This window comes from Chroicocephalus ridibundus, chromosome 1 (genome assembly GCF_963924245.1).
Source record: "Chroicocephalus ridibundus chromosome 1, bChrRid1.1, whole genome shotgun sequence".
Lineage (NCBI taxonomy): Eukaryota > Metazoa > Chordata > Aves > Charadriiformes > Laridae > Chroicocephalus > Chroicocephalus ridibundus.
Window position 1 is genome coordinate 193,504,162 of NC_086284.1, and position 12,964 is coordinate 193,517,125.

The 12,964-nt window shown below is 42.3% G+C and overlaps 1 protein-coding gene across 1 annotated transcript in view; it reads right to left on the reverse strand.

Moving 5' to 3' along the window:
- Window positions 1-6,316: 6,316 nt before the first annotated feature.
- Window positions 6,317-12,964, reverse strand: part of CTTNBP2 (cortactin binding protein 2) — an 87,562-nt gene continuing 80,914 nt past the window's right edge. Inside the window, exons 22-23 of the mRNA XM_063323242.1 lie at window positions 11,094-11,195; window positions 6,317-8,041 (exon numbers count right to left, since the gene is read on the reverse strand). Coding sequence (XP_063179312.1) covers window positions 7,796-8,041; window positions 11,094-11,195 — 348 coding nt within the window. The 3' untranslated portion in view covers window positions 6,317-7,795. The remainder of the gene's footprint in view (window positions 8,042-11,093; window positions 11,196-12,964) is intronic.

Genomic DNA, 12,964 nt, shown 5'->3' on the forward strand with positions numbered 1-12,964 from the left:
GAGCCGGCGGCGGGGCGGGCGGCACTAGGTGGTGCTGCGGGGCTCCGGAGCGGGGCCCGGCCCCGCCGCCCCCCCGTGAGACAGCCCGCACCGCTGGCAAACAGCTGGATCCCTCACAGCATCCTTTGTAACCCTTCGCGGCATCCTTTATGCCCCCGGGGTGGTAATTGGGCAAAAGAAGGGCTCTAGAAAGAGCACTCTGCCAGCACCGCTCAAATGCTGTACAAATATGAAGGGGCTATAAATGAGGTTTATGTCTCTTGCACGGCTGGAGTCCTAAAGCTGCAAAGAGCAGCACGTGCAAGTCTGGAAAATAAACTCTTTTGGGCGTCGCGTAGCGGCAGCAGCTGTGGCCCCAGCCTGTGACAGTCTGCCTGGGCCGGGCACTGTCCTCGGGGGCCACTGGAGGTGCTGGCTCAGGCTGACCTGCGGGTGCCGCAGCTGGCCCTGAGCAGCGGCTCACCCCGTCCTGCTCTTGTTTTCCTCTGGCTCTCTCCCACGTTACGTATTTTCTGTCTTCCCTCTGCAAATACACTTTTTCTTTCTGTCTTATTTTTATCTCACCCAGTCCTTCATACTGTATTGTTATTCTTGTGCGTCTTCTAGCGCTTACCTGGATCTCTTTCCTCTCTGCCTGCACAAGCATCTCCTTGCTTTGCCTGATTTTCTCCGCAAAGTGATGCCTCTTGCCTCTGGGTACCCTTGAGTCTCGATTTTGGCATGTCCCTGTTTCTCCCCCACTAAGCTCTGCTTGCTTTAGCCTTTGTAACAGCTGAAAACCAACTGTATAGTGAAGAGGCATCACTTTCGAACCCCATCCCCATCCCCGCTACCCCCTTCAATTGTTCGCCTCCTGCTGTGCATCACTTTTCTCACACAGCCACCTTGCCGTTTGTACAAGCCCCTATGGTGGAAGTGGCCAAGCCTGGCCGGGAGGCCCGGGCCGCTGCAGGGCGGCCAAGCCCAAGGAGGAGTGCCAAGGATCACTCGTTGTCAGGATGTTACTCAGAGTAGCAGACATACCACGCGGGAGAGTTTATTGTCTCAATAAACAAGATGATATGGAAAGATCAGCAGAAAAGAACCGCTGCGTCAGCAGAATCGGTGCACACTTCAAAGCTGGCACAATTAGTCGCGTTAATTTTTTGAGACTGTTGTTAGAGAGAGTTTGGAGGTGGGAAGCTGGACTGAGCAGACAGGGAGACATTTCAAGAAAGAAAAAAGTAAATACAGCAGGAGCACGCAGTAGGTGGGACGTACGTGGAAGCTCCGATACAAACATACAAACACTCGGAGCACTTTGAAGGAAAAAATAAATCAGTGACCTGACTGCCCCCCGCCCTGTGGGACAGCACTCGTCGGAACAGCTTCTGCCAGCGGTACCTGGCTCCCGCCACCGTAGTGCCTCTCCCAGAGAGCCCGGGCAAGATCCTGCAGAAATCGTTCCCTCTCTGCCCTCCGAGGGCAAGTGGGAAAAGGCTGGAGAAGAAAGCGCCATTTCTTTCAGTCCAAAAATACTGCTTCAGCTACTTTCGAGCTCAGGCTGGAACAGGAGGTAAATCACAAGCAGCCTCCATAATGAGGAGGAGGATGGCATCTGCTTCCCAACAAAGGTCGAGGAGAGCGCGTTACCTTCTAGAATAAGTGTTCTTGTACTTGCTGTCAGTGGGCTAACAGCTCCCGGGGCTGTTTGCCTGAAGCTGGGAAGTTGCATGTACTGTTCATGGTGGAAAATGGAGCATAAGGAGGAAAAAAAATGAGGCTGTAACCCAAGCACAGAGGAAGCAAAGAATAAGCAACGACCTTCATAAACAGAGGCAGAGCGTTATTTAAGAGAATTTTTCTTTTCATGCACTTCACTTTGCATACATTTGATAAAACAAAACAGATATTAAAAAAATACTCCTCCCAAAACACTTTGTTATTAAAAACACACACTTATATTATTAAAATGCGTGTGTGTGTGTACAATATATGGCCGAAGAGAAGAACACGCTGACTCTAATACTACACATGAAGATTTAATTTTACAGCCTGCTAGGAAGAAACCGTAAAAAAGCTGAAAAGAGTGAAATTACTCTGCAGAGGCTCTGGAGCTCTCCTCAAGTACAGGGGAGAAGGGAGAAGGGTGGCCAAACTGCTGATACAGCATTAAGAAGCTCTTAGGACAGCAACGGCCAGGCAAGGTCAGCCTAAACAAACTTGAACTGTACACGTTTCACCATCTTTCTAAATCTTATGTAGAAAATAACTACACAAAGCAGCGGGAACTGCTCAATATCTCATTGGGGTCAAACAAGCCTGCTATTCCAAAACCCAATTTCCTTTCACAGTTGCTTAATTGGTGCCTTACCAGCTTTAGTATTTTATTCATTAAATATCTATTTCCAAAGTATTTCTTAAGATCCACCTCCTCCATTTCCACAAGCCTCACATCTCTCAGCCGGCTACACTAGTGTCAGAGCTGTTAAACACCCGATTGCCTCCGCACTGAGAAGTGTAGAATCATTTAGGCTGGAAAAGACCTTTCAGATCATCGAGTCCAACCGTTAACCTAGCACTGCCAACTCCATCACTAAACCGTGTCCCTAAGCGCCACAAGGACACGTCTTTTAAATACCCCCAGGGATGGTGACTCAACCACTTCCCTGGGCAGCCTGTTCCGATGCTTAATAACCCTATCCGTGAAGAAATTTTTCCTAATATCCAGTCTAAACCTCCCCTGGCGCAACTTGAGGCCATTTCCTCTTGTCCTATCGCCTGTTACTTGGCAGAAGAGATGGACCCTGACCTTGCTACAGCCTCCTGTCAGGTAGTTGTAGAGAGCGATAGGGTCTCCCCTCAGCCTCCTTTTCTCCAGGCTGAACAACCCCAGCTCCCTCAGCTGCTCCTCACAAGACTTGTGCTCCAGACCCCTCACCAGCTTCACTGCCCTTCTCTGGACCCACTCCAGCACTTCAGTGTCTGTCTTGTAGTGAGGGGCGCAAAACTGGACCCAGTACTCGAGGTGTGGCCTCACCAGTGCTGAGTACAGGGGCACAATCACTTCCCTAGTCCTGCTGGCCACACTCTTTCTGATACAAGCCAGGATGCTGTTGGCTGCCTTGGCCACCTGGGCACACTGCTGGCTCATATTCAGCTGACTCTCGACCAACACCCCCAGGTCCTTTTCCATGGGGCAGCTCTCCAGCCACTCTTCCCCAAGTCTGTGGTGCTGCATGGGGTTGTTGTGACCCAAGTGCAGGGCCCAGCACTTGGCCTTGTTGAAGCTCATACAGTTGGCCTCGGCCCATTGATCCAGCCTGTCCAGATCCCTCTGTAGAGCCTTCCTGCCCTCAAGCAGATCAACACTCCTGCCCAGCTTGGTGTCACCTGCAGGTTTACCAAGGTTGCACTCAATCCCCTTGTCCAGATCATTGATAAAGATATTAAAGAGAACTGAACCAAGACTTCTTGAATCTACCCTGTTCAAGCAACAAGTTTAAGTTTATTCTCTGACGTGTAGCAGCTCTTGGAAAAGGTGCCTTTTAAAACATCTCCTCACATTAAGATTAATTCTGAATTGCCATTAATTGTTGGATGTCAGTTCAGAACTATATAACTTGTTGCATTTTATTTACTTTATCTAAAAAGTATCCTGGTAACTTTTTTCTCCTCTTTCTGATCTAGATTTGGCATTTTAGCTCTACCGTTACTTGGCTTTGATTTAATGTTTGGGAAAAAAAAATCACTTTAGAACTGTGTGTACAGTTGTTCAGTAATGGATAATTAATTGCTGCCTAAAAATCTTGCAAATTAAGCAACATGCAATGCAGTACAGTAACACATTCCCTTTACAAACCCTCTTGTTCTCCAACAACAATTTCCTGTTCCTAGGATAAACAATATTATTACTAATTTTATTCACCAAAACTCACTTCAACCTCAAAATACAGTCCTTGTCAATGCAACTGGAAGTTTTCAAGTGATGACTAACATTCTTGCCTGCTATTTTCTCTTCTTTCTCAACAAGGTTCCTTCTCGTTGTCATCAAAGCTTTAACCCATGAACGGGTTTTCTTAGTTTCCTCTCCCAAAACCTTTGAAACAGGTTATATAAAAGTGAACGTCAGTGTCACTCGGACACGTTCAGGGGCCCACAATTACCGCTGCTGTCTGCGATGAGCCTGTGAGTTTGGCGCAGCCTTTGCAGCTGGACTATCAATGTGCAAAGCATTTCCCCTCTTCTAAACTTTCTTCTGTTCCTCTAAATCCTTGGAATTAAAAGTCCTTTCTTTCTGATATCTTACCTGCGTGCAAAGCAAACTTCTGCCTCCTGAGCCTGCCTTCGCTACAGCCCAGCCCAAACACGCCTGGTGCTGCCTCCGCAGTCGCTTTGACTTTGGGTTTCTGACGAACAGCCCACTCTGTAATTCTGAACTCTCTCAACCATGGTTTGAACAGTGTAAACATCGCTTTAGCCAGAGGTAGCACCAAGGAAGTGGTCCCCCATCTTTCTTCCAAATTGGCTCCTTCCACAAACAGCTTCTACCTGTAGAGGCTGTTCTGCTTCTCCAGTTTTACAGGAAAGACGGAGGGGTTTGATTTATTTTGTAAATCACTTGAGCTGTGTTACAGGAAGCGATGAGCCTCAGAAATTCGGGCCCCTGGTTTTGCTCTTGTCGATGAATGTTAACTGCCTGTGTCGAATGATGGAGCAGATTATTCACGCTTTTCATTTTGGAGCTCAAGCTCAGCAACTAAATAACCGAGGCAAATATTGTCCGATGGTCTCAGACATTCTTTTAAGGAACATATTCCATTGTTCTTTGTCAAGAAACAAGAACCATAGGAGATAGGCTGAAAAATTTTATTATCAGGACTCATTTGAAGTGGAGAGCTGGAAAGTTTAGGATTTGCCGAAGTCATCGTTGGATGAGATGATCTTTCCAGTTCCCCTGGTTGAAGAGTCTGAGTTGTATGTAAGGACTGCAGTCAGACAGGGCTAAATGAGAAGTCATCTCACTGACCTAGTAGCCTGTGGAACGGATGCAACCTCCGAGGCTTGCCTGTACTTCCCTGTACATTCCTCCACATAGACGGGGCTCTCTCTCTCCACTGACCCCACCGCTTTTAAACACATGGAAACGGGTAGTAGGTGGGAGAGGAGCGCAGCATGGAGCAGTGCAGTCCACCACAGATGGCATGCGCAAAACCTCTCTGCTTAAGACACAGGAAGGAATGAAGAAAAATGATTTTGCTCATTACTAACCCAAAAATGAGAGGAGTTGACGTTACAAGCCATGTGTGTGGAGCGCTGTTTGTAGCATCAGAGGAGACCGAAGACACGGTGAAGCCCCAAACTCACGAGCAGAGCCTTGCCGTGCTTTGCACCATCTATCACAATCCAAGCGATAAACCGACGCAGAAGCCAGCATGTTCATCGCATGCAAACTGTTTTATGGTTAGGTGGTGTTCACCATTGGAGAGCAGGAACTGATCTGGCCTCACAAGAAAGCTGAACAGTTACTACAGAAGATAAGATTCAATTAGGAGACCTGCAAAATACCACGTGACTAAAGAAGTATGAAGATCACAGACTGTGTTGAACTGACAGACAGACAAAACGACAGCAGATAGAGGTCAATCAGGTAAATGATGGAGAGAGATGAGGACAGCAGGCTGAATAGAAAGGCTAACGAGGCCACTGAAAGCCAATGCTAAATTTAGCAAGAGAGACCTGACTTTCAAACCATGAACAGATGGTCCAAGTCACTCTGTCTTCTGCACATTTTCACCCGAAGTACAGCACGGAAGACTTTTGGTTCTCACAGACAATATACAGTCTTAAAATATATCTCAAAACGTGGTTAAGGACATTGTGCCTAAGATCTTCCCACACAGAGACACACCGCAACTCTTCATCTAAATGAGGTCTGGCATTTCCAAGGTGTATTTTCAATGTAGAAGAAACCTTGCTTAGAAGCACGTCAGGATTTTCCTTCTTTTCTCATAGTTGTTCTTTTTTTTAAAAAAACAAACAACCACTCTATTTGTTATTGCAAATCCTGATGTTGCAGGATGCTGCTTTTCCATGTTGTGTTCCTCCTCACCGTGAAATCCGCGCCTGCGCTGCTAATTGCTGAGACCCATTTCTCCGACCTACAGCGGTTCCCAGCCGACTCATTCTGCTACGAGCCAACTGCAAAAGTACCATCCCAATTTCTTGTTTTTCGGCACTAAAATTACTGGAAAAACCCAATACCCAAACCCCTACAACCTCTAAAGAAATCATCGTTACTGTTACTATCGTACGAGAAATTGAAGCTTTAATAAAGAAGTGATTACCGAAAGATACGGTACTTTCTAAATACACCGTGCAGGAAATGATTACAGAAACAAGCTTGTAATATTCTGTATCGCTAGAGCTAACACACATATACGAACCCAGAGACAGCAAGACAAACAATACGCAGTACAAAAATTTTATTGACATGAGTTTGGGATGACTGTTTTACATATAAAGGTGGAGTGTTAGGAAACAGCTAGGTAATCCTTTCCTCTTCCAAGCTTTTCTTGAGAAAAATGCTACTTCGGAAACGATGGGCACGACCACGTTACTGTCCATAGCTCTCAAAACCGCCTCCTGAGAGCCCATGGGAAGGCAGCTAAGTCTGAGCTCAGGAAGACTGCGCTCTCCTCTGCCTACCAGATGGGGTATGGAGCCAGCCGGCGTTTCCCCGGCATTACGGCTCACGCACACATAACCTAAGGAGAGCCCGGGGAAATAATCCCTTCGTAGAAACGCTCCCTCGTGGGAACATAATCTACCTCTGTCGTGAGGGGGCGGGAATGGAAAAGGCTTAATTTTTACTGCAACAGAAGTATCATTTTACAGCAATTACATCTTAAATCCACACTAGAAAGTGATAATTACATAGTAACTCATGTTATCGCTACTACATTTTCTCTGATAATACTGTAGTTAAACTTGTGCTCAAATCCCTTTTCGGTAAAATCCGTTTCTGTAAAACACTATTATTTTTTGGATACTTTTAAAACACTACTGAAGCATATAAAAGTTTTTACAGTATACAAGAAAAAGTAAGTTAATAAATGATCACATTTTCTTCAATTCTGTCAAAGAATGAGAGTCTGAGAAAAATAACTTTTATTGCCTTTTAATTTCTCAATCTCTTTCCTTTTTGAAAAGATAAAAGTTATAACGGAAATTCATGACATTTTAGATGAAGAGAAGCTTGGGAGAAACAAAACTCACAATTCAACAGGCAGACGATGGGGAAATCAAAGTATTTAATATGGCTTGTAGCTGAAAGTAATTGATCTGCATTTCCAATCATTTTTAGTTATTGCCACATTCCATTAATTTTTCATTAAGTGAAGATAAAACCATGTCTTTAAATGCATGTACAATAGCTTTAAGCCATTGCTGTACATATTGTGCAACTCATCTGAATGCAGTTTAACACGTGAACTTAATAGACTATATTTATGTACAGTATATACACAAACAGAATCCTGTGGTAATACCCCTGAATATTATCACTTAAGCGAGGAATTTTCATAATAAAAGAAGAAGAAGAAAAAAAACATCTACGAAGGTGGCAAAACTGCCCATTTCTGAAGTTTAAATCAATATAATTTCCAGCTGATTTACACAGAAATAAAACTGTGGTCCTGTACAAACTTTACATTACAGGGAAACAGTTTATTTTTAAAAAATATTTACAGATTTGAGTACTTGGTTCTTCGCAATAGAGATTATATGAACACAGAGAATTGTATGGTAGGCAGGTTTATTTATTAGATTTTTCTATTTGTTCTTTTTTGTGCAAATTCCAAATCTCTCTTTTTGCGTGATTATCTGCCTCTATTTGCCTTGTATTACTGCTGCTGCTTCTTTTAGTGTTCTGCGAAGGCTGGGTGACTTTGCTTCTAGGAACAGGAAGAAAAGATTTAACTCTGGAAACACCCAACTCTGGCTTTGATTTACTGTTGCTGCTTTCCACAGTTCGACTGCTGCTGAGAGGACGCGTTCCATCCTATGAATAACAAAAAAAAAAAAAAAGCGTTTTCTCTCTAAATAATTATTGCCGTTTGACCTGAAAACCAACCAACCAACCCTACCAGCCCCATGAAACCCTTGTGATTTACAATCTTTTGCAGTTTAATATGACAGCTTCTTACTACTCGGTCAACAAACTATGGCTCTTTTTTGCTTCTTTGATTGAAAGGAAATATCATCACCACCTTAGAATTCCAAAATAAGTCAATGGAGTTTATGCATTGCCATTGAAAAAAACCTTAAATTTGATTCTCAGATGTCTCAATTTCAGGAGTACTCCAATAAAAAATGCCTGTTCTTTCCTTCATTACTCTGGAAAAATGACAGCTGCAGCCACAGCTAAAAGGGAAAAAATGGAAATTTAGGCAGTTATGAGCAAAAAAACCAGCTTTAGAGCCTGAATAAAGATATTCACTTTTTTTCCTACCATCAAGGCCATAAAAAATAACAAAATAATTATAAAAAAATAATACTCATAAGTTGAAATGCTAGTTACATTTTAATCCATCATCTTATAGATTGCTTGCTTATAAATTAGTTTTTAGCATCTCAAATTATTTATGCTAAGAAGCTACATTCTTAAAAACTGGACCATATTCACCCTGCCCAAATTTAGATACCTGACGTGCCGAAGTCAGGTCCGTTGTCACTTTTTGTTCCTTTACAGCCAAGGAGAAAGAGGTTCGTTAAGGCATTTTAGGATAGTCACTGACATATATGTTTAGTGAGAGATGCCCACCTTTCCACTGACAGGAAAGGAGAATTAGGATGTTAACTGTTCACATCAGTTGAATCCAGATCACCCTCTGGGCAGCAATATTAAAAAGTTCCATTTCACCACCAGCTACTGGTCTTTGTGGAAAGGTTGGTGGCATGAGAACAGACTGTTCATCGCTGTCTATTCCTTATTAATCCTTGAATCCATCAGTTTGTTTGTAGCCTGCATCAAAGATTTTGCATTTCTTATCAGTTTTCTCTTTCTCCTTCACATACTCGAAAGCATTTTTTTTTCAATTAAAAAAAAAAATAAATTAATGATGGTCATGTTGCCTTTTTAAGTAAGTAATTTGTCTCATTACTGTTGATCAGATCTCCTCTGCTCATGCAGTATTGCTTTTGTTACCTACAGAATTCTATTTACTTTCACAAAAGGATGCTTTTCTAATCTCAGACTCTTCTCAGACAGCAGTTCTTGCCGCTGCTTCGGTTTATTGTTGTTACAATTGCCTCTGAAAGTTTGATTTCTGCTTCCAAACTGAGACTCTGCTCTTCTAGATTTTTGATAAATTTATTGCAGGAATGATTAAAATCTAGGAACGAAGCTTGTCATTCAATTAGACCTCTTTTTGCTCTAGCAAAAGGTTGGATTGTGTTCCCTTCGTTTTGGCCGGGATTTCCCCACAAAGATATGGGAAATCAATTTTGTTATTCTGTATGAAATCTTTTGACAAGGTTTTTCAAAAAACTTAAAGGTAGCTAGGCTTGTCTACCTCCAAAGTCAATATAGTTATGCCTTACATTGTTAAAAAGAATCTTAAAAGGAAAAAACTTGACTAGGAAAAATTTACAGTAGGAACGGGTAGGTGAGCTGACTTACCAAATTATACAGGCATCACTGCTATGTGAAGTTCTGATTTGCAATATCTGAAATTAATGTGTTCAGAGAAATATTCAAAAGCAGTATATCTAAATGGGGATCTGCAATGTCAAAATTGTTTCCCTTAGCGGCAACCGTTCTCTGGATTATAAGTAAAATTACAGAAAATATTCTACCATTTTGAATATTTGGGTATGAAAAAATATGATGGGAAGGGTGGTAAGTCATCTCATCCAACTTTAGCTTTTTTAATGCTCAGCTGTGCAAGTTAAGCTATTTTCAGGGCTACTTCATCGTACCTGCAGAAAACAGACAGAGTGTCTCTAGAAAACAATTTATGGCAGCCAGATAAAAGCGTCTCAGTTGGACTCTAGAGGACCCCTGCGAGGGAACACAGACAACAGATTCTGCCCTGGCTAAGGTTAATCGAGCCGTGTGCTCAGAAGCCCTTGATGTTCAAAACCACAAAGAGCAAGAAAGAAAAGGGGAAAAAAGTGTAACAACAGAGAAAGCATAACTTTTACTTTATTATCCAAAGAATGAAAACTAAGCAGGATATAATTTCATCTTCATATTTGGTAGGGGATATTAGCACCCACAAACAACGACTTCAATTTCTGCAAAGATGATGATCGTGGACCTGTTACATCTTCTAGTAGTGTTCAGCTTCTCTTCCCGAAGTTAGTAAAGTTTGTTTACATTTAGACGATCTTTTCCCAGAATCACCAAACTTATAGAGTTTCTTTCGATTTCCCATAAATCAGAAGGCAAGACAGCTGGATATTACAACAAATAGCTAGGCAGAAAAAAGAAACTCAATTCCCTTTAAAAGAAAACGCTGTTCTTCACAAACTCCGGTAATATCAGGTCTTCTCAACATTTCTAGCTCTGAGAGCTTTGACACCAGAGCAGCTCAGTTCTACTTAGATAACAACCCTTAGGGAAACAGTGGTTTGAAATCATATCTGTTTGGGTAATCACTAAAAAAAAAAATGGTAGAAAAAAACCCCAAGAGCCAGAAATTTTACATCAAGAATCTAAAAAACTTTGGGGCTTTTGCAAACCTACTGAATACCATTAACTGGGGGGGGGGGGGAAATGAACCCGGGGCTTTTATTTCTCTCAAAATCTGATGCAAATAACTTACAATGTCAAAGTAACATCAACAACACTTGGCCTAGGGAGATGGCTTTATGTAAACATAAAAACTGAAGCAAATACATCCATTGTTTAATAAATCTTTAGTTTCCATTAAGACGCATGGAAGAAACTTGGCATGGTATGTCTAGCAAGTTTCCTAAGAATCATGACAGTTTATTTGTATAATAAACAGGGCACTGGAACACTCATTCTTTAGATCCAATCTGGAATTCAGATTTTGGAGAAACTCAAGACACCTTCCCTATCCTGCTACAAAACTCATTTCACCTACCTTTTGTGCTGTTGTTTTACTTGGGTTAGTACCACTTGCTGAAAATACAGGATTTTTCTGAGAGTTATTGAACATCAATAGCTCATCCTTAGAATCGACAATCTAAAAAAGATAAGAAAATGGTGATTTTTTTTAGTTATTCACAGCAGAGATTATGTTTCCATTTGCCAAATTTTGGAGTCTTGATTTTATTTTCATGTAGCTTCTGTACAATGCAATGCATAAACATCCAAAGAATGATTAAATTATCTTTCTTTTGAGTGTGTTTGTAGGAGATAGGAGATAGAGAGATTTCACCTCGACTGTTATCAGAGGCAGGTTAAACGTACATTTCCAGAGCAATATTATTCAGCGGAGCCTAAAAGCAGTTTCCCATTAAACTTTATCCAGCCCCGGGAACATCACAGAAAGGAACGATCCTTTTCTCTTTCTCCTGCCGTGTTTCTTCCCTACTATTTTCCGACAAACCTTGTGACCATGCAATCGCAGATAGAGTCTGATCAACCTTCTGTCCTCACTGCAAACCAGGTGTTTTACCCTGGGGCAGGCTGATCCCATTCAGCTCTGCGGCTGCAAAAGTACTCGATCCCAACGTGCCAGAGGCAGCAGGAACATACTCGAGTGAAAGGGCAAATGAGAGAGTAGAAGGACTTATTTTGATGGCAGCCTGAAATTACATCACACAAAGAAAACCTGCAACGGCAGCACCCTTCCTTCTGTAAGGCCCGTCTAGGCAGCTGGGGAATTAACAACAGAAATTCCAGTCATGGATGGTTCCACCCATGGTGAGGAAACTGAACAAAAGACAGTGACATCTATCTGCTTCCTTATCTAAGCCCTATTTCCTTGAATTGTCAACGATGAGCAGTTACATTTTACATGTTATTAAACACAATTTTAAGTTGGTTACCACTTCTTTAAGCACATGCCATCCTTTCGAAGACAGACAATGGTAAATCCCCCCTAACTGCCTGGCGGTTAGCTTGCCACCTTGGTGCGTGTGACTCATGCAAGTACTGTAAATACTTTAAAAAAACCACAACCCAAAACAAAACACCGTAATAAAGGATTTCATTAAATAGGTTGAAAAATCTCCCCGAATGCAGTATTTCTTTTTTTTAATAAAAACTTGGTTGACTTCTAAGAATAAACAGAATACTTAATAAAGCAAAACTAGTGGAATTGCTGTTCAGGGAGATCCTAGAGGACGTAGATCACGACCTAAGCTGACAGTAGACTAAGACTGATTCTATCTGTGTTTCAAAAGACATGGATCAGCTGCTTCAGTGTGAACACAGGCTGCTGTCACAGCCATCTACTGCAGCTGTGCTAGGAGGAAAGAAGGAAAAGAACAAATAGCTCCAGCTACAGGGAAAGCCGGATGCTTTTGAAAATGAGAGAGATCCACAGCTCCACCCTCTGCTCCAACGGGCCTCCCGTAACCACCCACAACCCATTCCAGGGCAGAATTTAGCCCCAGACCTCCAAGCCTCGCAAGCCTCTTTCACTCCCTCCTGCCACTGTTAAAGAAAAAGAATTATGTCAATGTGTGCTTTCTTGCTTGGGGCAGCAAAACTGAATTTTGCCTCCACAGCAGAGGAGCTTTGAGCCCGTTCTGGGATGGCTAATGGGATTACATTAAACAAACCGAACATGCAACACGTTTTAGGAAAAACTTTCTATGTCTTCAAGACTACAAAACTGTCTCCCAGTGGAAGCAATGATAGCAAGGAAGATAACATGGGGAACAATAATGCAGAGAAGGCTACTGGCTCCAGCGTTTATGAACTTATAAATTTCAGCCTCCGCTGCAAAAATCTCTATAAAAAGAAATAGTGAAGTTGTAATTTAAAGTAATGTATATTAAAACA